The sequence below is a fragment of the Manis javanica genome, chromosome 8, assembly GCF_040802235.1.
Source record: "Manis javanica isolate MJ-LG chromosome 8, MJ_LKY, whole genome shotgun sequence".
Lineage (NCBI taxonomy): Eukaryota > Metazoa > Chordata > Mammalia > Pholidota > Manidae > Manis > Manis javanica.
The window spans coordinates 1,966,456-1,988,176 of record NC_133163.1 but is presented as its reverse complement, the minus strand read 5'-3'; the positions used below and the strand labels follow the sequence as shown (position 1 = coordinate 1,988,176).

Sequence of the window (21,721 nt, the reverse complement as noted above, 5' to 3'; positions counted from 1 at the left end):
CCCAGAGCTTTCCAGCCTGCCCCCTCAGGCAAGCTGCCCGGGGACTCGGGACTTCTGCGCACGTGTGGCTCTATACCCTTCACTGCCTGTCCTCAAGCCAGAGGATGAGCCCAGGTTTTCAAGGGGTGGATGGGGAGGGGGCAGGGGCAGGAGGGGAGAAGGAGGCCGCAGGTGCCGGGTAGGTGGTCTGAGGCCTGTGGGGCAGGGTGTGTGGAGGGGATGCTGGTGAGGCCGCAGGGCCCCTTGCTGCATCCCTCTCTCTCAGGGGTCTAGGGGAAGCTCCTGCCCCTCTCCGGGCTCGGTTCCCCTGTCTGCGGAAGAAGGAAACTGAACAGGTCCTCTCTTGCAGTGTTCCTTTAACCAGAGACTGTGGCCAAGGTGCGCCACCTGCTGGCTATAAGTGGCAGTGCCCCGTTCTAGATGTGGCTGTGAAAACGCAGATTTGGGTCCCCAGAAGCCCGCCTCCTGACTCCATTCACATTCCCTCGGGGGGTCGGGGGAGGCGGTCTCCTGCTACCTGTCCACCTTCCTGACTGGCTTAAGCATTCACTTCCCCGGGAGTGCTCGGCCTGAGCTGTCCCCAGACACCCAGAGACAATCTACTCTCTGCCCCGAGGGCTCCAGGAATATGCCAGGTGCCATGGGAGTACAGGATTTGGGGTCTTGTCCTGCTAGGGGCTGGGGGGTTTACTGGAAGAGCCAGGTCTGAGTGTGGCATGAAGGTAGCATTGGCCGCTATGAGGGAGAAGTCCAGGCAGAGAGTCAGGAGGCCTGCAAGGGATTGGGGGCCGGGGCATGGAGAGCTGAGGCAGCGGGGCCCTAGAGTGGGGCAGTAGGGAGTTCAGTGCAGAGGGGGAGGTCCGGGCTGGAGCCTTGCAGGCTGGGCCAGAGGGCCTGCGGGCTCCACTGTCACAGGGCGGGGTCCCTGGGGGCCATGTGCATTTCCTCTCGGGAGCTGGGAAGGTTCAGGCCAATCAGGAATGCTTCCATCAGGGCCTGGGGGTGTCCTCAGGCTGGTCAACCTGGTTGACCTAGACTGGGCTGGGTCAAGCCATCCCAGGGGGAGGGCCTGGCACTGTAGTCCTGCTCTGGGTGGGGTGAGCGCGAGGAGCCAGTCTGGGGCAGTGAGTGTGCCAGAGCAGAGACCCAGGCTGGGGATGGGGAGGGCTAGGCCACGGCAGGGGACGGAGGGACAGGAGCCCCTTTACAGTGGAAATTCACACAGGAACTCGTAACAAAGATCATGCCTGGGGTTCACTTGTGCCTTTATTGCTTCAGCAAGTATCAGCAGGTGTCTGCTCTGTGCTGAGGGCTGCAGAAACAGCAGACATTCCAGTGGGAGTGAAGGGCAATGAGCTAGACAAAGAGGAGGCTTGACAGTAAATTCATGATAGATGTTAAAGGGGGAAAATCAGAGTGTCGGAGGGTGGGGAGTGCTGGGAGGCACTGAAGTGTCCCCTGCGGAGGGTAGGGAGGGCTTTGCTGAGAAGGTGGCCGTCCAGACCATACCTGAAGAGGGAGGGAGCGCCACAGCCTTGGGGACGTCTGGGGGGCGGTCGGAGCAGCTGCCCTGAGCGGTGCTCCCGGAGTGTTTAGCCAGGAAGCCTGTGGGGCTAGAGCAGGGCAGGGAGGACTTGCAGGGCACCAGGCAAGAGATGGGAAGTTGAGGGGTTGGTCAGAGAGGTGCAGTGGCCTCTCCCACATCTTAAAGGCTCCCCAGGTTCTGTGTTGGTTGAAGATGGAAGGGGGTGGGGTGGTCACAGCGCCCCTGCTTAAGGAACTCTGACCAAGAGGGGGCCTGGGCAGCACAGGCTGTGAAAAGTGGTCTGACTCTGGACATACTGTCAAGTTAGCGGGGACCGAGGTCCTGATGGATAGGGTAGGGGTGGTGAGAGCGAGCCAGAGTCAAGGCTGACTCCGGAGCGGTTGAGCTCAGAGGGCGAACTCCCATGGATGACGGCGGCCGGACACCCTGGGAGACTCCCTCGTCCAGCCCTTCCCCAGCCATCCCAGGATGCTTACAGGGAGAGCCTGGTGGGCCCTTGCCCAGCACTGCCCCTCTGCTGACGCTGGCCGAGGTGCTGAAACCAGGGTGCCTGGGGCTCCTCCTAGCGGAGACCCCGGAAGCTCCCAGCGCAGGGTCAGTCCTGCCCCCGCACAGCAGCGTTTTGGAGGCCAGGCCCTGGGGGAACCGGCCGAGGAGGGGGCTTTCTGTCACAGGTTCAGACCGCCTGGGATGAATCCTGGCATGTTGCTTGGCCGGTCTGCGCCTCAGTTTCCTTATCCCTGAAATGGGGGTCATAGCAATAGCATTGCTAGAATTGTGGTGAGGATTAACTGTTGAATACTGTCGAGGGGGTATGCAGCCCAGGCCACTGTAAACACCAGTGTTTGCTATAGAGAGAGGACTGCCTTGCCCACACTCAGACGGCCCTGACGGAGGGCTGGTTCCATGGGGGCAGTCTTCCCTGGCATGAAGCCTGACTGCAGAGCTGAGGAGGAGGGGCGCAGCCTGGCCAGGCGGCCCTGCGCTGGACCACTGTGGGCTGTCACTGCTGGCCATTCTCCTGAGGCAGCCTTCCCCACCACAGACATTAGGGGTGTGGAGGCAGGGGCTGGTGAGCTGACCAGGTGTGGGGGAGCTTGGGAGGTCCCAGGACCTCGCTGAGATGAAGGGGAGGCTCCTTCCTCTCCCCTACCCTACCTTGGAGGGTGATGGAGGGTGTCGCATGCCTAGGGTGGCCCTACCGGGTGAAGCTCAGGCATTTCCTCTCTGGCTGCTCCAGCACTGAAAATGCTGTCAAATACTAAGTCATGTTAAAAATCCATGAGAGTTAAAGCCACACAGAGGGATAGAAGGTGGGGGGAAAGCCTCCCCCTGGCCCCTTCCTCTCCTCCCCAGAGGCAACAATTCTGACTGCCTCTTGTGTCTCTCCCAGGAAAGGCCAGGCCTTTGTGGGCATACATGCTCCCTGGAAGCCCAAACCTGACCTGCTGCGTACAGTGTCTGGAGCATCTTCCCAGGAGCCCCAGGTTTTGACTCGCCTCCTCTGTCACCAAGCATCCAGTGTTAGGGTTTGTGTCCATTTCCCTCCTGGGCCAGAGTTCCTCGGTGCTTCCTGCATTCATATTCCAGAGGGCTCGGTGGGAGCACGTCGGGGTGCCTTCCCAGGCCTCAAATTATTGGACGGATGGGCTGGCCCCTTCTTTTCAAGTCTGGCTGGGGTGGGCTAGAGGCCACTCATGGGGGCTTGGGCCCAAAAGGGACTGGTCTGTGTGTGGAGCAGGAGGTGAGGGGGTGTCCCAGTGTCCCTGGCAGGTCAGGGTGAGATGGTGGTATGGCAGGCCCAGGGCTCCCAACGCCTGGGGGTGGACCTAACCATTCCAGCCCAGTGTCGTCCTGCCTTCCTGAGATACTGCCACATGGAGTCTGATTGGAGGCTCAGCCCAGCAATCAATCCCATCGGAACTGCACTCTATTGCAGGGGGCTTTCTGGTCGGCTCTCTTGGCCTAGATTTCCCTGGGGACAGCTCTGAATGGCCACTGCATGCTTGGTGAATTAAATGTTAAAAATATCTCCACAACGACTTTCATCAATCCACCGAGATGGCAGGAGGTCTCCTCCCAGAAGACCCAGGTCCACCTGGGGGAAGTCTCCAGGTTCAGGGGATTGGAGGAGGCAGTGGAGGAAAGGTGGGCAGTCCCCCGGGGGGCTGCTGGGAGCCTAGCTCCTCCCAAATCCAACCACAGGAGCCCAGAGGAGGGGGCTGATGGGGAGACTCGAGACCCCCAGTGGCTTACCCTGATCTCTGCCCCAGCCTAGAGGTGGCAGTGCGGGCAGGTAAGGGGCAGCCCCTCCCAGGGTCTCTCTCCTGACCAGAAGCCTGGGTGGGGGCCAGGCACTGGTCATTCCCATCCTGTGGCCTGCAGATAAGGTGTTAATGAGATGTTGGGTGTGGTCGGGGGAGACATGTCCTTCAGCTGACTTGGGGAGTCAGGGGTGGAACCCGGGACAGGATGGTCTCACTGTCTGTGGGAGTGAAGAGATTCCACCATACTTCCGGGGCCAGAGAGGGAAGCTTGACTGGCCTAGCCACAGCCTCCCAGCCACACCATCATGTCACGCCGTCACTGACCATGGCCTCTGGAAGGGCCCAGCACCCTGACCTCCAGTCCCTGACCTCAGCCTCTTGTCTTGGATGTTTACCTTCCAAGTCCTGTCCAAGGTCCCCCCACTCCCGCCTGCACCGCCTCAGTGTTCCCTTACCCCCACTCCCCTCTTCCTTAACTCTTTCCCCAAAGGCCTAGGTTATTTCGGGGAACCTGTCTACTCAACCCTCCTCGGCCTCAGTGCGCACTGCCAACAAATGATGCTGAAGGCAACACACAGTGGGATCCCCTATCTGGCTCTGAGTTTGTGCCCTGGCAGAACGCCCTTAGTCTCATGCGCCCCACCCTGAAATCCGACTATAAATTGGCCTAATTTGGCTGAGCAGCAAGCCAGCAGGAACCCTTCACTCTGTGGGGATTTCGGGTCCGGGTCCAGGGCAGAGAAGTTGCAGTTGCTGGCAGAATCGGGGTCCGGGGGTGGAGACGCAGAGACCTCAGCCGCTGTGCCGCTTTGGGGCCTTGGCGGGATGAGCCTTGGGGGTTGGGGGTTCCATAGCAGATGCTGGGGCGTGATATGCGAGGTTACCCGGGAGCCGCCCAGACGGGCGTTCTTGAGCATGGGCAGAGCGGAGAGCACAAGGTCACGGTTCCCTACGCGTCTCCCGGGAGCGGGACTCCAAGTCACGGGGTCGCCGGGACGGATTGGAGGGGGAGTGACTACGATACGCAGAGGATTCGGGGAGCCCCACTCGGCGCCACAGCCCCGTCCCTGTGCTCACGGGCCAGGACGCCCGGCAGGGGGCCTCAAGGCAGGGGCTGTGGACCCAGGGTCCTTCGCTCTTTGGCGAGTACGCCCTCGGGGCCCCCGTCGCTCCTCCTTGGGTCCGCACGTCTGGTGTCTGGCTTGCCGCCCGGGCGGAGGGGGCGCTGTCGGCGCGCGCGCGGGCGGTGCCGGAGCGCGGGGGCGCGCGGCGCGGAGCGAGCGCAGGGGCCGCGGGCGCGGACCGCCGATGACTGGGGCCTGGCGGGCAGCCCTGCGCGGAGCGGGGTGCGGCGGCGGCGAGCGCGCGGCCAGGGAGCGCGCAGGCTGGGAGGCTGCGGCGGCGGCGGCGGGAGGAGCTCCGGGCAGCTGCCCGCGCTCTGCTCCTCCATGGCGCTGCCCGGGCCGCCCGAGCCGCCCCGCGGCGCGCCCCGCAAGGCGCCCAGTCTGCTGGAGATGGGGGCGCTCTGTCTGGATTCGGAGATCATTCTGGGCTTCACCAGCCACCTCCTGCGGCGGCGCGCCAAGGTGAGTGCTGGGCGGCGGGACCCAGCGGGCGGCAGAGGCGCTGTCCCGCGACTTCGCCGCGCTGCTTCCGCGGCCCTGGGTGCGGCGCGGAGGAGGTAGCAGGTCCTGGGCAGCGTCCGGCAGGCCGGGCCAGGGACTCGCTGCCGCACTTTCCGCATTAGTGCTGCCCCAGGGCAGGGAGCACAGCACAGGGACTCCGGTCGCTTTGCGCGCCTTGCAGGGGTGGGAGAGGCGGGGGATCGGGGGTCTCGTGCCTGATCCGGAGTCCCTGAGGTGACTCCAGGTCCCGCGTGCACCTCCATGTTCTGCGGGACTGTGCTGGCCTCCTCCGGGCCGCCGGGTGTAGGTTGTGAGCCTGCGCTCCCCGAAGCGCTTCACGGTGCCGACAACTGAAGTTGCTGGCGTGGCAGACCCCGGGGGAAAACCCGGGGCTCCTGGCGTCAGTGTATTTCTAGGGGTGCATGTGGGGAGTGTGTGTGTTATAGAGCCGCGCTGCCCGTGCCCGGTTGTGTGTGTGCCCCAGAGCAGTCGAGAGGTGGGAGACCGAGCTGTTTGCAAGCCGTGGCGGTGTGTGTGTGTGTGTCCCGGATGGGGTGTCCCCAGATCCGGATGGAGGTTGATGCCCGCTTTCCTTTGGGAGTCTCGCTCTGAGGTATAAGAGGGGAAGAGCTTCCAGCCGTACACCGGGTGGAAAAGGGCTGGAGGCTGTGGGATCGCGGAGTAAGAGTGGGAAGCCCTGCCCACTTTATTGCCCCCACCGCGCCACGTTGCAGGTCATAAAAGACTTGAGAAACCAGGGGGAATGATCCACCCCTCTCTTTTGGGGAGTGCGTGCACGGCCGGGGAGGATCTGCAAGTAAAAGGGTGGTGGGCCAAACGTAATGAAGGGGAGATCTCTGTGAGGGGCTCAGGAGAGGCGGAGAGCAGCTTGAATCTGTGTACAGGCTCACTGTGTGCGCGGTGAGCCGCGGGCTGGGACCGCTGATCCGGTCAGGACCCGCCTGCCAGCCTCTGCACGGCCTCGGCCTCTCCTAGTCCCTGGACGGCTGGCGCCAGGCGGCTCTTGAGCCTCAGGGCGGCGGATGCGCGGTGGCCAGCAGGGGGCGCGCGCGTCACAGGAAGTAGGCGGCAGCGCCAGCCGAGCCCGACCGCGGGTTTCGGGCTGACCCACAGCCAGGACACGAAGCCACCTGCCGCTTCGGATAGCGGCGACTCCTGGGGCCAGCCTGGAGGGGGAGCAACTGGTCCCCGAGGGTGGGGGGTCGGGGGCCGGGGCGACCTCCCAGCCAGAGACAAACAGGCAATTAATTCCGGAGCTAAGTTCCCATCTGCCAGGCCGGCTGACAACAGGTCCCGCGCACACCCCCAGGGCCAGCCGCGCCACCTCCTCTCGCCTCCCAGGCGCCCACGAGCACACCCACCTTCGTGCACACGCGCGGCTGCAAAGACACGCATGCCACTCGCAGACACGCCTAGACACAGATACACTGGCACAGGCATTGCTCGTTCCGAGGCGCAGACCACGATGACAATTCACCCACGCGCGACAGTTATAGCTAAAGTGTGGGCAACGACACGCGGAGTGCCCTGGATCTGCAGGAAAAAGCAACTGGGAGTCCGGGGTTCCCCTTCGCTGTGTGACCTTGGGCAAGACCCTCCCGTCCGCGGCCTCAGTTTGCTCGCTGAAAAGTGGAGCGTGGGTTAGCGCTTCCCCGGAGACGCGCAGATCCCAGCGTCCGGGAAGAGGAGCTGGAAGGCGCATGCGCGCGCGTACCGAGCATCCCACCGCTGCCCCCAGCGCCCCTCCTTCGGGCTGTGACTCGCCTAACAGGTTGGGGTCCTTGCAGTGGGAGGGGCCGCGCGGCGAAGCAGGACCCCTCCCCCACCCCGCCGAGCCGAGGGCTCCTGCGCGGCGGGACAGCCCTCCCGCACGGGCCCCGCCCCGGAGCCCCGCCGCGCCCCGCCCCGCCCCGCCCGCGCCTGCGAGCGCGCCGGCCGACGCCACCGCGCGCTCTCCGCCACTCGCCCGCGGCGCGAACTTCGGAGCGGCGGCCAGGCCCATGGGGGCGCCTCCGGGCCGGATCACGTAGCCGAGGCACCCCCAGAGCACCCGCGCAGTCCCGGAGCGCCCGCCTGGCCCTTCCTGCGTCCGGGCCATGGGCGGCCGCGGCGCCCCACAGTGCGCCGCACAACCCGCGGTACGCGCGGCCGGGCCGCGAGAGGGAGGCGGCCGCGGGGGGCCTACGGGCGTCCCGGGACGGAGCTCGGGACGCCCAGGATGCTCTCGGGGAGCGTGGCACCCCCCGAGGACCGGGTCTGGAAAGGGTGCGGGGGGCGCCGGGCATCCTGCTGGGGGGGACCGTCACGCGGACCCCCCGGGATGGAAGGGGAGTGTAGGCGGCAGGTTCGCGTCCGCGCGCCTAACTTTGTCGAGAGTGCGTCACTCTGGGGCCGGGACGCGCCGAGGTCTGGAGTCGTCGGCGCTGGGTCCCGTGCTGGCGCCGCCCAGAGGCCCGGACTGACTGTCCCCTTCCGCCCCCGCCCCCGCAGGTGGCGGAGGGCGGCCCGGCTCCGGAGCCGCCGCAGCTGTTGGAGGTGTCCCCCCGCAAGAGGCTGCCTGCCGGGCCCGAGCAGGACCCATTCGGCAGCCGCCCCGCGCCCGAGGGCGCCGGGGCGGGCGCAGAGCAGGGCCGCTCGCCGGGAGGAGGCGGCTGGTGCCGCCACTGCCACACAAAGCTCGCTGAGCTTAAGCGACAGGCGTGGAAGCTGGTCAGCGGGCCCGGAACACCCCTCCGGGTAAGTGGCCCTTCCTCGGGCCGGCCTCCGCGGCAGGGCCCACGCTGGAACTTGGGAGACGTGGGGCGCAGAGGGAGGGAGTTCCCACCCAGTGCCTTTGGGCCAGTCCCCGTTCCCTCTGGGACCCAGTTCTCCCGTCTGTAACACGGAGTGGGTAAGTTGGGGAAGTTTCGTCCTAAGAGGACCCCGCAGTCGGGTCGGAGGGGGTTGGGCAGGCGTTTCCCTCCAGAGCCGCAGATGTCCCACAGCTGGAACCACTGTGTCTGCGAGGGGGAGGGGAGAGGGAGATGGCAGGGCCTCCGCCCAGGGCGGGACAGCTCCTGCCCTGCCAGCAGCGGGAGGTTACTGGGTGCGTCCTCACCCTTAGGGCACCTGGGCCCCCAGCCAGGTGGCTGGAAATTGCATACCTGGGGCAGGAGGGCTTGGAGGACCAGAAGGTGGGCCTGCTCCCTCCCGAAGTCATGAATAAGAATGGTGTGTGGGACACTGCCTGGGGCTCTGTCACCCTAGGCAGCGGCCACCCCTCTGGGAATTGAGTGGCTGGGCCCCTGTGTTCCCCAGGCTGTGGCCCCAGCTGCCAAGGTGTTTGCCAGAGGAGGGGGCTCTGCCAGATTCTTCAGCCAATGGGCTTGCCCTGCTCTTGGAAGGAGCTGGGACCATTGTTCAAGGAACAATACGCTCTGGAAGTTTGTGCAGCCTGGGAAGGTGGGGGTCCCCAGAGGAAACCCTTCCCGCCAGACCTTCAGTCTTTCTAAAAGTGTTCCTGGGAAGTTCATACAATCCCCATTGAATCTAAATATAGTTCTCAAAGGGGGCCTTGCAGTCCGGGGGTAGGGGCAGACCCTGGGTCCTGGGGTCCCGTGGTGTTTCTCGTCTAGGGTCGGGTGGAGTGTGTGAGCTGGTTTCTGGCTGGACGCCCTCTCTGCAGCCTGGGGACCGGCCCCTGTGGTCTGTCCGGGTGGGGGGCCTGGACCCCCCTGCGTCTGCTGCTCTGAGCAGCGTGCCGTCCTGCCAGACTCTGTGCAGATGGCCCACATCTGGTTGGAAGGACACCAGAAGACGGCCAGGGCCCCAGGAGGGTGTGGTTTGGGACAGGCTTCCTGGGGGTCTGTCAGAGCTGCCAGGTCACCTTGTGCTCCTTTAGGGGAAGCCGAGGCCAGAGAGAGGAGGGGCTTTAGCAACCGAGCTGGGCTTTGCCTGGTGGCGCTGGACGTGTGGCCAGCTGGTTGCAGGTGGGTGGAGGGTCCTGGTGGAGGGAGCTGCAGGTCGCACCAGTCACTCGTGGATTTGGGGTCTCATTGGTCCCTTCCTGCAGATGGCTCATCAGAGGGGTCCCTGGGCCACCCCGAGCACTCACCTCCCACTTCCCTGGCCTTCCTCAAGTCTGGCTTTTGACACTGGGTACCTCGCAGTACCAGGTGGGGGCACCCAGGAGCCTGCTCGCCCAGCAGACCAGGGTCTGGGCTTTGTTCCTGCTCTGCACCCTCCCCCTCTGCGTTTCCTCCTTTGTCAGGTGGGGGTGACCTCCAGGGGCCCACTGGGAGTGCTGTCCAACCTGTAGGGTTCTGTGAAGGCCTCATCATCCACTTTTTCTCTAGAGGATGGAAGCAGCACCCATGGGGACTTCAGGCCCTAGGGCTTTGGGCCTGAGACCCTGGGACTTCGGTGAGTGTCATTGTCCTGTGGAACCCAGATCTCCCTGTGTCCTGGCTGATGTTCAGCCTTCCTTGCTCAGCCTGCCCCATAGCTTCCTTCAGGGGAGGCTGGGAAGGTGGTGTCTGGGCCATGTGCCCACAGCTGCTTCTGCTTCGGCTAGGGAGGGAGGGCCTGCGGGGCAGTGGGGAGCCCGTGTGTGACTGGCTCTGGGTGAGCTCCAGTGGGCCCTCCTCAGAGCCTGACCCACTGTCCAGGGGTCACTGGGCTCTGCCCTGGGGCCAGTGAGGCCCTGGGATGTGGAGTGGGCTGTCTAGGAGTTGCCCTGGGGCCCTTTCTTCATCCGGAGGCCACCCCCAGCTCACCGGGAGCTTAGCCTGATCCCCTAGGTGCACACTTGCATCTGGGGAGGCAGCTTGGTAGGCTCCCACGGCTGGGGCTGGGGTGGGACTGGGACCCCAGCCTGGCTGTTTGAGGCCCTCGCCTTGGGGGCCCTTGCCTGGTCTCAGGTGCAGAGGGAGGCTTGAGAGGCTGGGTGGACAGTCGTCGTCCAGCCAGTCTGAGGTTGTCTCGTCTTCTGCCCTTGGTGTCTCTGCTGGGGATCGGTCCCCAGTTGTCTCCTGGCTCCTCCTCCTGCCAGCGAACGGCTCCCTCTCCGGGGCCTCTGGCAGGTTCCGGGAGAGCGAGGGCCTTGTTCGAGGGCCACCTCCGCACCTACTTCACAGGTGCATGGGAGATGGGTCTGGCACAGGGCGTCTCGCACACCTCAGTTGCTTTTGCTGGGACATAGGCTTGGGGGTCCCCCTGTGCTGGGTCTGCTGCCTATAGGGGTCAGACACGGCGGTTAGAGCCCCGTCCATTCCCAGGAGCCTAGGTGCAGGGCCTGCCTGCCTCTTGCTCACCGCGTGTGCCCTTTCCTCCCTGCTCCTGCCGTGGCTTCCTCGGGGCAGCGAGGGAGTCTGTGGTCTCCAGGGGTAGCCTCGTCCCTGGGGAGTGATGGGACTGTGCCCTTCCCCCTCTCTGGGCCCTGGTGTTCCTGGAGGTGTGCACTGCCCACCAGGGTGGAATCTGGGAGACTCCTGTCTGAACTGGGAAGGGTGGCAGGCCTGGCGTGGAGGGGGCATGGGCCCCGCACTGTGCTGCCATCTGTCTGCACCAGGGTTCCCAGGCCTCGCCTATGGGTGACCCCTTACTGGCCCCTGCATGGCCTGGAGTCACACCCTCTGAACTGTCCTCCCGTGGCCTCTATGGGCGTCCTCCACTGTGGGCCCCCAAGTCCCCCAGGGGATCCTGCCAATTCCCTGCCCTAATCTCCCCGCACCCCCTCACAGGTGCTGCCCTGTCTCTGAGAAATCTCTGCTGGTGCTCGCAGTGTCTCTCATGCAGGGGCCCACCTCAGTGCCCGCACCTCTGCACTGGCCACTCTGTACTCCTTGTCCCTTGCGCCAGAACCTGCGGACCGCATCCCTCCCTGCTCTGTGTCTTCACTCCCCAAGACGACCTGGCCCCCAAGTTCCTCCTAATTCCTTCCATCATCCCTAGCAGCCTAGGCCAGCTGCTGATGTCTGCCCCCCCTCAGCGTGGCCAGAGGGGACGCCCAGAACCCGGACCGCCAGGAGCCTCTGGCCAGTCTCTAGTCCTGCTGCCCCAGCCTGGCCCTGACAGGCCATGGCCTCTGAAAGGTGCAGCCCCTGGGCACAAGGGCCCCTCTGCCTGAAGGTCCCCATTCTTTTCTTCATCCCATGGTGCTTTGCTACAAGCACCCCTCTTACAGACCCCCAGCCCCCAACCCTCCTGTGCTCATTTGGCAGAACCACAGCCAGAATGACCCAGTGCCCTGTGCACCAGCACCGGCACAGCTGATCATGGTGGGGGGGCCTCACTGTGCTGACCAGCCTCACTCAGTTCGTGGCGCGGAGCCCTGGCAGCCTCTCGGAGGGCACTGAGCTCTCCCGAGCTCCCCTCCTCCACATCCTACCCACCTGGCCCTGCTCTTTCTCAGCCCTTCTCATACCACTTGACCACTCTGTGGTCTCTGTGTCCAGTGACCCTCCCCTAGGCTGGGAGCTCTGCCGGGGCAGGCACAGGGTCCAGGTCACCCAGAAGTGTTCGTTGAATGACTGAGTGACCACACTTTTCCTTCCACACCCCATTGTATTCACCCTGATGGCTGCTGGGCTGGATTCTGTCTCTCCCCACGCCTTGCTCCCCAGACTCCCATGTACGATGGCGATCCCCAGTATTGAGGGTGGGGATCCTGCTTGGGGATCCTTTCAGTTGCTGCCCAGATGGTCCTACAGCAGTGGCTGCTCCTCCAGAGGCCCTGTGACATTCGATGTGTCAGTACTGGTGCTGAATTGATTAGCGCCCCTGATGGGGGAAGTGATCAATTCCCATTTAGCTCGTGCAAATCTCTTGCTGGCCCAGGCAGGGAGTCTTACCCTCCTTGAGCTCCAGAACTGCTGCTGTGGTGGCCCCTGCCCCCCGACCCATTGCAGTCCCGGTCATGGCTCACGTTTCCCCACCAAGCCGGGCAGAGTCTAAAGGCTGTGGGGCCATGGGCTTTTGTCTGGGGTCTGGAGTGGGGATGGTGGTTCCGCCGGCTCTCCATTCCCTGTCTGTCCCCCCGAGAAGCCTCCAGCCATCCATGGGTGGGGGGGCGGGCACTGTCTCCATCCCCACAGCCCCCAGCTCTGTACTGATGGGCGGTGCTGGTGGGGTCCTGGCTCTGCTGCCTGATCACACTGTCATCCTGGAAGGGCAGGGCCTGAACCCAGTTGATGTCGGACATTCGCCGCCTGGGGTCACAGTCCCTGGACACCCCCTCCCCACTCCGTAGCTGGCTTGAGCCTCACTGGCTTCTGGGGCCACCCTTGTGCCAGGGCCGTGGGGCCTGCCTCAGGGACCCACAGGGCAGGGCACCTGGAGTCAGCAGTGTCTCCCAGCTGAACCAGGCGCGGCAGGCCCCAGAGGCAGCCAGGGAGGTGTGAGGGGCGGCTGCTCCCTGGGCCGGCAGGGAACCAGGTGACTCAGGTGGGAAGGTTCAGTCTGTGGGTCTCAGAGGCTCCCGGGCCCCTCTGGGGAACCGAGTCTGGGCAAGGAGAGGGAGGAGGCAGGGTCAGGCCTGACCTCACCGTCCAGCCTCTGTGAGATCTTGGCTTGCTTCTCCCAAACCCTGAGCTGGCTGCTCCGCCCTGGACAGACAGTCCAGCTGGTGTCCTCTGCTGTCCCTGGGGCTGTCCTTCAGTCCAGCAATGGAATGATGGCTCCTTATGCCTCTCTGATGTTCCCGCTGGTCCAGGTTTCAGGGAGTGAGGGTGGGCTTTGGGGCATGGGGTTAAGTTGGAGGGTTGTGATCCACTGCGCTCCCAGCGTCAGCCAGAAGCAGAGGGGGAATGTCAGGAGCCCACAGGACATAGGCACTGTGGGCCTCCAGTAGTGGCTTTGTGTCTTGCTGGAGGAAAGTCCAGCTGCAGTCAGAGGTGGGGCTGAGCGGGGCTGTGAGTTGTAGTAATAGGCCTCTCTGCCGAGAGGGGAAAGTCAGGGTGGGCGGAAGCCTGCAGATAGCCCCCATACCTCAGACCGTGCAGATCCTTGCTGGGAGGCTTGTGGTGGTGTGGAATGGGTAGTGGCCTTCTCAAGGCTCCCTTGAATGCCCTGCAAGGATTCATATTTGGGAGTCAAAAGGGCTGGTTCTTGTCTTACACAGCAAAGAAAGTCTAGTTCCTTTTTCCCTTCGCCTGCCGGGAAGCTCGCACAGCGGTACTCCTCAGCTTCCGCTAACCACACAGGCCCTTCCTCACATGTCTGACGGGAACTCATCATCCCTGTTTGTTCTAATGTGACCAGCTCTCGTCAGGTGGCTCTGTTTCTGACTTACGCTGTGTGGTTCCTGGAAGCCACTAGACAGTTTTTGTGCAAGAAGGTGTACGGTATGAGTAATAAATAGAATAAAAATGGATTAAGTGTCCCCTTGGTGTTTCTGGCCTCTGTCTGCTTGTTTGCCCCACGGGAACAGGGAACCCATGTGGTGGAGGGGCAAGTGGAAGCCAGGCTCGCCCTGTCGGGTGCCTGGTGGCAGCGGGCTGGGTGGCCAGGCCTCTGGGGGCCCCTGTGAGCGCTGGGTTCTCCCTTCCCTCTGGGTGACTGTGGCGGCTGATGAGGCTCCTCTGGGCCGGAGGGGAGCCTGGGGCAGAAGCCTGCCCATACCAACTGCGAGCGGGGACTCCCCTGTCAGGCCCTGGCACTCCCCTTCGGTACACAGGTCCCTGGGCCGCGCCCTCACGCCGCCTCCCCTGCGTTAAGGAGCACTTTGACTTACAGTGTCACATTTTGTGGCTGGGTGGCCTGAGAGCTCCACAGGAGGCCTCCCTGGTGGTCTCATCTGGTGGCTGCCCTCCCCACCCCCCCTGCAGGACCCCAGGCCTCCACTGTGGGGGCTGCACTGGGGTTGGGTTGGGCTAGCTCAGCCGAGTGCTCGAGGCTGGCAGATTTACGGTCCTGCACGGCCCAGTGCCAGGCTGCTCCCTCCTGCCCGGCCTCAGACGAATGTTCTTACACTGCCACGCGCCTTCCCCTCTGACCTGATGGATGCCAGCCTGCCTCTTTCTGGGTGGAGCATGCCCTGCTCAGGGGTGGGGGTGTGGGGAGGGCTCCAGGGTGGGCCCCTCCCTAAATGTCTTGTCCTGGGCTCTTCTGTCCTGTCCCTGTCTGCCCCTCGCAGCTGTGGTGCGGGGCTGCAGTCCAGCTCTGCTCCCCGGGAGTCGCCCTAGCCCCACACTTGGGCCACCCAAGCCCAAGGGATCATCCGGAAGCCGCTTTGGCCTGGCCTGCTGGGCTGGGGCCCTTGGCTTAGTGTCAGCCCTCATGACCACCTCCTGGGGCTGCCCTCTCCTTAGCCCCCACCCCCTCTGTCCCCCACACTTGGAGCCCAGCTCTGCTGCCCAAGCTGCTTGGCCTGTGCCAGGCGTCCTGCAAAGGGGGTATGATCCAGGTAGCCAGAGAGTACCGGGGCTCCCAGCAGTCTGGGCGTCTGTGGAGGCTGGTCACCCTGGCACTCTGAGAGGACTTTTCCAGCTAGTGCAGTGGGCCAGCAGGAGGCCTGGGGGTGTCTGGCAGTGGTGTGTCTTAGCATTGGACCTCACCACAATGCCAGGGGCCCATCCTGCCTGGTGTCTGCCTTCTCTGCTGGGTGCTGGTGAGGAGGGTCAGCTGGGTTTGTGCTGTGGGACCGGCCATCCCTGCAGGGAGTGGGACCCCTCCCCTCACAGGATGCCCCTGAAGCCTGGTGCGGAGTGGAGCCTCGGAGGGGGCACCCCAGTAGGCAGGTAGGGCCTGACCTTCACCTGTGTGGTCTGCTGACCCTCCTGTCCTCCGGGGTCTTGTTTCCGGAAGGGGAGCAGGGGGCTGGGCAGGAAGGTGCCAGCAGTCAATCAACAGGCCTCTGAGCAAGTACTCACTAATGCCACCTCCCCACATAGCAAGGGAAGGAATAGCGGGCACGGGGTGTGAGTGACTTAGCAAGGCCACTCCCCTCCAGAGTTTATGTTCTTAAACAAAGTGCAGTGGGCCCTGGGAGAGAGGGCTCTGGAAAGGGGCGTCCAGGAGGGCCTCACGGAAGAGGTGGCATTGATCTCAGAATTAGGTCCACACAGATGGGGTGATGGTCTCCAGGGGGTGGGGACATCAAGAGCTCCGAGGTGAGGAGGCCTGCAGCCCGTACGTGTCACAGAGGGCCAGGCAGGGTGACGGGGGAGGCAGGGTGGGGTCCCAGGTTGGGCGCCGGGGTACAGTGGAGCGGCACTCCGAGCCTAGGCTGTGGTGTCAAGTCCTTCGCTGAAGAGCTGCGGCCCTGGGCTCCCCTGGCAGCCTTGTGGGACGGGATGGTGCCCGGACAGATCTGGGCTGCCTGCATGCAGTGGCTCCCAGCAGAATGCCGGGTACCTAGGGGCCGCTGCAGGGCAAGCAGCCTCATTTGGCTAATGCACCTGCCCCTTTCCAGCTGGGCCACTGGGGTCAGTGTCTGGTGTCCCTGGGGTGCAGACCCCTCCTGAGTGGCTCTGGGGACCCCTGGTGGGAGCCTAGCCTGCTGGGGCTCTACCTCCCGGCCGTAGTCTGTGGGGCCCGTGGAGGATGTCGTATCACCCCTTGTTCAGATGAGCAGACAGGCTCACGATGGGGGCTGCAGTCTGCACCCACAGAATTGGGCTGAGAGCTGTGTCTGGGTGAGCTCCAGGCCTCCCCACCCCGACGCATCGGGAGTGCCTCTCTGAGCACCGGGTATCCTGACAAAGCTAGCCTCCGTCACCCCCACCCACTGAGGCTGGCCTGTAGGTCCCCAGGCCCCCACCACCCTTGTGCTGGCTGTGGCATCAGGCAGAGGACAGGGGAGGCCATTGAGGGGAGGAGGGCTCAATGGACAGTGTGCCTGGAGCTGCCCAGCTGGCTGGTGCCTGGCACAGGGCGGGTGCCAGTCAGTGCTGGGTAGGTGGGCTGAGTCTCCCACTCCCCCACCCCTCCCCACAAAGAGGAGGCTGTGAGACCTTCAGAACTGCAGACAGATGGGACTGGACTGGTCTCCAGGGTTCTGGTTGGCGGGGCTCCAGGTCTTCCTGCTGGGTTTGGGTGGGCAGGCCCTTGGGCTGGGTGTCGGCCTGTTGAGGCACCCAGCAGGTGGGAGGGGCCTGGGGATGCCTGAGGTGTGGCTGGTTTCCAGGCTGGAAAACTGAGCCCCTGACCCCTTAGCCCCCAACCCACCAGGCTGCACGCAACATTGGAATGTCCTCGACAGCAGAGCCCAGGAGGGTAGTGCCTGGCCCAGCAGACGAGGGTCCCTTCCTGGACCTGTTGTCAACTCCGGAAACGGGCTGCATGGGGTCATGGCCCAGCATGCTTTGTGTGTGGAGGGGAGGGAGGATGAGGCATGGGGCTGGGGCCCTAGGGCACCTGCGTGCTCACGGGTGGTGTGGTGGGCTGGGGTGGGGAACCACCAGGCCTCAGGGTGCGACTCCAGCTGGGCCTCTGCTGCTGCTTGGCCTCCTAGTGGCCTGCCAGTTGGTGCTGGGGGTCCCTGTATAAAGATGGGGTGATGGGGGCCCAGGGTCTTTGCACTGAGCTGAGGGACTTCTCTGAAATGGGGAGAGGATCGCCTCCCCTACCGCTCCTTTGGTGGCCTCAGATCGGGGCTGGGAGGGCTGGGGGGGGGCTGGGGGGGGCTGGGGGCTGGTTAGCTCTGTCCAGCAAAGTGGGTGGTCTGGTGGCCCTGGGCAGAGAAACCCGTCCTGGGGTTCACGGTGGGGCAGCCTCCCTCATGACCCCTCTAGCCTTGCACACAGGAGAAAACGAAAGGATTACTTAAAGCGTCCTGGAGACCCCAGGAACAAGATAAAGAATGGAAGCCATCGTTGTTAAGGGGGGAAGCTCCCTAAAACCCAGGCGGTGTGACGGGTAGGTGGTGTGCGGCGCTAAATTGAATCAAATTAAGAAAAACATTTCTTAAATGCAAGTAAAATATATGTTTAATTAGATCATAAAACTGGAAATTAAAAGTAATATTTTGCAGCCGGGTAATTACTGTCTTTCCGAAGGTGCTGGGCTCTAACGGTGGCGTGGTGGCCCAGACTCCTGAAACCGGGCCCTCGGAGCTCCCGGGAGCCGCCCCTGGCTGGGAGGGGAGACCTGGTCCGGCACTGTGAGGACTGCTGGCCGTGCTGAGGGCAGCCCAGCGGCGGGCGTGGTACGGGTGGTGTGGGAGGTGCTGTCTGCCTCTTACCTTCCGAGGGCAGGGGGGCCCTCCTGGGAGTGGCTGTGGCCTGTCCTTGCAGAAGCAGCCCCTTACTGGAGTCTGAACACCGGGCCAGGGTGTTGGCGGCTGGGAGCCCCGCTCTGGGCCTGTGCCGCCCAAAGCTTACCGGTTCCCAGGTGGGGTCCTTCTGGTGTCAGGTGTATGGTTCCGAGTGACCCGGCCTGTGGTGAGTGTCCCTTTCCGAAGTGGCACATGGCCCTGCTGGCTCCGCCCAGTGCTGCCCGAGGCGCCCGCCCTGCGGGCAAGTCTCTCCTCTCTGGTGTTGGCTGGTGCCAATGTTTGAGGTGCTGTGTGACATGAGAAAGGTTGGAGAGGCGGCTCTGCCCCTCCCCTGGGGAGGGGTGTCAGCTGGGCCCTGTGCATGGTGACAGGGAGGGTCCCCCAAGAGGTGGGCTTGGCTGCTTGTGCTGGGTTGAGGCGTTTGGCCCCAAGGTGGGCTCTGGCTGGGGTGGAGGCTTGGGTATGTCTGCGTGGGTCCCCTGTGGGTTTGTGAAGCAGGACTTGGGCTTCTGGGTGGCTGCGGGGAGAAGGGCGGCACATAAGCCCTCCATCCCAGTGCCATGGGCGTGCTGAGCAGGTGCCAGGTAGCCCCGGGCTTGTCTCCCTGTGCCGGGCGTGGGATGAGGGGTGCTCCAGCTTAGTGGCTGCAGACCCTGTGGTTCCCACCTGGGCTTTGATGCTGACCCCCCTAGGCCCGGCCCAGCTGGGGCCTCCCTGACAGCTGCCTTCTGGAATCCTGGCGACTCCGCCCCTGGGGGCGGGGCGGGGCGGGGGTGCTGCCCGGCTTCCTGTTGCTCTCCCTGCATCCCCCTCCCCCGGGGCCTTGGCCTGGCCCTGGCCCCTCGGCACCCCCGCCCCCTGCTTCTGGCTTCCTTCCCTGCCCGCTCCTGTGCAGGCCAGGGAGGCGGTGCCAGGGGGACTCCCCCGGAGGCCTGAGCTCCCCAAGACAGGCAGAGGCCTGAGAACAATGGGCTGCTGGACGTGGGGGTGGTGGGCTGGGCCGCCTTTCAAGTAGGGCTAATGGCTGAGGCAGGCGCACTTCCTCTCCACGCCAGGGGCTGTGAGCAGCCTCCTGCTGAGTGGAAAATCCGGAGTGATCAGAGCCTGACCTGGAAAACAGGCCCGGGGGCCGGCAGAGCCTGCCTGTGGCTCTGGGACAGGGCAGCGCTCTGCCCGGGCCCGGGCCCGGGCCCGGCGTGCCAGCCTGTGGTGGGGCCCCTGCAGCGTTTTCTGGGCCTTTCCCCACTGTGCTGTGGGACTGGCCATCCCTGCGGGGAGTGGGACCCCTCCCCTCGCAGGATGCCCCTGAAGCCTGGTGCAGAGTGGAGCCTCGGAGGGGGCACCCCAGTAGGCAGGTAGGGCCTGACCTTCATCTGTGTGGTCCGCTGACCCTCCTGTCCTGCGGGGTCTTGTTTCCGGAAGGGGAGCAGGGGGCTGGGCAGGAAGGTGCCAGCAGTCAATCAACAGGCCTCTGAGCAAGTACTCACTAACGCCACCTCCCCACATAGCAAGGGAAGGAATAGCGGGCACGGGGTGTGAGTGACTTAGCAAGGCCACTCCCCTCCAGAGTTTATGTTCTTAAACAAAGTGCAGTGGGCCCTGGGAGAGAGGGCTCTGGAAAGGGGCGTCCAGGAGGGCCTCACGGACGAGGTGGCATGGGTGCAGGAGGGGTGGGGGCGTCCACTAACAGGGACCCACACAGTGGGCACTTCAAAGGCTGCAGAGCCCCTTGGTCCCCAACCCCAGATCCAGGCCTTCGGAGGGGCCCGTGAGTCGGGCAGCTGGTGCGGCCTGGCCTGGCTGGGGCAGCCTTCCGTTCGAGCTGGCCTGCCTGGGTGTGAGGAGAACCGCTGAGACGGGCTCACACTGCAGGGAGCACGGTGGGTACTAGGGACCCAGGAGCAGAGCCACCACCGGCTTATGCTGGGCCAGCAGAGTGGTGTCCCCTCACAGTAAGGCCACCCTGCCACAACTGTCACCCACTGGAGCCCTTCCAGTGGACACGGGTCAGGCTTGGGGAACCTGGGTGAATGAAGGGGATGCCCCCTTGCATGGTGGCCTCAGCCTCCTCACCTGAGAAGTGGGCGTGTCTGGTGAGGCCGTAATCCCTTCTGTGGCCAACAGGGCAGCTGGACTGGAGCCAGGCCTCGCCTGTGGCCACTGAGGAAGGAAGGCTGGCTCTGCGGGGTGGTGGCGCGGGGAGGGCTGGGTGGAACAGCTGCCGACGTGGAGACACAGGCCTGCTCTGCGCTTTGCTGTGTCGGGCCGGCACTGGGAAAGGCCTGGGTGGTTATGGCCACAGCTGGGCCGATGAGGGGTGGACCCAGCCAGGCACCTCGGAAGAGGCCACCCCAGGGAGGGGCCGGGGCAGAGCCTCAGGGTGGTCGCGGGACAGGGTGTGGGTCCTGGGAATGTGAGTTGTGGTGGCTTCGCTCTAAGGTTCCTTCTGGGGACTGGAACGCTCCACCTCCTCTCCCTTCCAGAAGTGTCACCACTTCCAGGAAGCCCTCCCTGACCTCCAGGCTAGGTGAGGGCCTCCTCTGGGCTCCCTTGGCTCCTGTACTTAGCGGTCAGACACTCAGAGAGACCCATGTGTCCCCCCAGTGCAGAGCAAGGGGGTGCTCAGCCCCAGGGGCAGCCACCAAGTAGCACAGACCCTTGGGGCCAAGTCCATGCTTGGGACCAAGCACGGTGGGCATCAAGCCTTGCTTCCTGCCTCCCTGCTGGCCTGCGCCAGTGCCTCTGTCTTCTGGTGGACATGGCTCAGGAGTTACCTGCAGTTTCCTCACATGGCGTGGCTTCTGGTGGCATGTTTGCTGCAGGACCGTACCGCGTCTCCCTTCTGATCCCGACCAGGGCTGGAGGCTTCACCGAGGCAGGGGGAGGGTCTCCAGCCCCCCAGGCCCTCCTTGACCACCGTTGATCCAGGGAGTCCCTGTGGCTCTCTGCAGTAGATGGTGCTTTCAGCTGGGGCGCTGGGGCACCACCGTGGAAAGGCCCTGGCCTGGGACGGGGGTGTCCTGGTCCTGCTGCCGGCCTCCTGAGCACATGGCTTGGGCTGCTGCCTGCAGCTTGGTTATTGGGGAGCATGCATCTGCTTTGTTGGCTGTGAGTGAGCACAGGGATGGCAGTGGGAGGAGGCGGGCAGTTGTTGAGGGCACCATGGGCCTCACTATTAAGCTCTGATAATTATTTTCCTGCTGGGTGCATGCAGACAAAACCATTTGGGGCTTATTAATCAGATACAGATTATGCAGTGGGCACAGCATGAGCTGGCTGGCGCCATAGAGGGTGAGGAACGGGTTGTAGGGCCTGGTGCCCGGGCACTGACCGTCCTTGTTCCCTGTCCCCCAGGACCCTTGCCTCTCTGCTCTGCTGCTCGACAAGCTGCCAGTGCCGGGGGCCCCGCCTGCATGCCACCTGGAGGCTGAGCGCCGCTGTGATGTCTGTACCACGCACCTGAACCAGCTCACGCGGGAGGCCCTGCGGCTGCTTCAGGCACCTGCCAGCTGTGAGGACCCCGATGCCCCTCATGGAGGCACTGGCCTCGTGCCCCCCAGCCCTGGCACCATGACCAGCCCGAGGGGTGTACCAGTCCCGGCAGGCCCAGCGGGGAGGCAGCCAGGCCGAGCAGGGCCGGACAGGAGGAAGGGGCTGGCCTGGCCACCCGGGCCCAGTGTCCAGGTGTCAGTGGCACCTGCTGGCCTGGGGGGGGCACTGAGCACAGTCACCATCCAGGCCCAGCAGTGCCTGGAGGGCATGTGGAGCGTCTCAAGGGTCAACCGCTTCCTGCCGCCCTCGTGCCTGGTGAGTGCCCTGGGTGCAGTGGGCTTCTGGCCTCCTGGGACCACCAGGCAGGGCTGATGGCAGCTGGGTCAGAACTGGGCTCACTTCTGGAGGTCCCACCCATGCCTCTCCAGGACCTATGGTGCCCAGGCTCCGTGGGTACTGTGCAGGGCACACCCCCTTAAAGCAGGGGGACCGTGGGTGTTGGGGAGGCCCCTGGCCCTTGCTGAGGTCTACATCAAGTCCACTGGTAGGCAGGGTATTCCCTGGAGCATTGCTCCCA

General features: G+C 64.3%; 1 protein-coding gene and 1 long non-coding RNA gene across 2 annotated transcripts in view; one reads left to right on the top strand and one right to left on the bottom strand.

The window, feature by feature from the left end:
* Positions 1–1,324: 1,324 nt before the first annotated feature.
* LOC140843231 (uncharacterized) lies at positions 1,325–2,078 on the bottom strand. The gene is made up of 3 exons (XR_012120829.1): positions 2,023–2,078; positions 1,510–1,613; positions 1,325–1,356 (listed from the first exon to the last, which is right to left on the bottom strand). It is a non-coding gene; the product is annotated as an uncharacterized lncRNA (long non-coding RNA).
* Positions 2,079–7,386: 5,308 nt separating this feature from the next.
* The window catches only part of KIF26A (kinesin family member 26A), a 40,960-nt gene continuing 26,625 nt past the window's right edge, over positions 7,387–21,721 (top strand). The window contains exons 1-3 of the mRNA XM_036991700.2: positions 7,387–7,597; positions 7,950–8,195; positions 21,007–21,459. Coding sequence (XP_036847595.2) covers positions 7,556–7,597; positions 7,950–8,195; positions 21,007–21,459 — 741 coding nt within the window. The 5' untranslated portion in view covers positions 7,387–7,555. The remainder of the gene's footprint in view (positions 7,598–7,949; positions 8,196–21,006; positions 21,460–21,721) is intronic.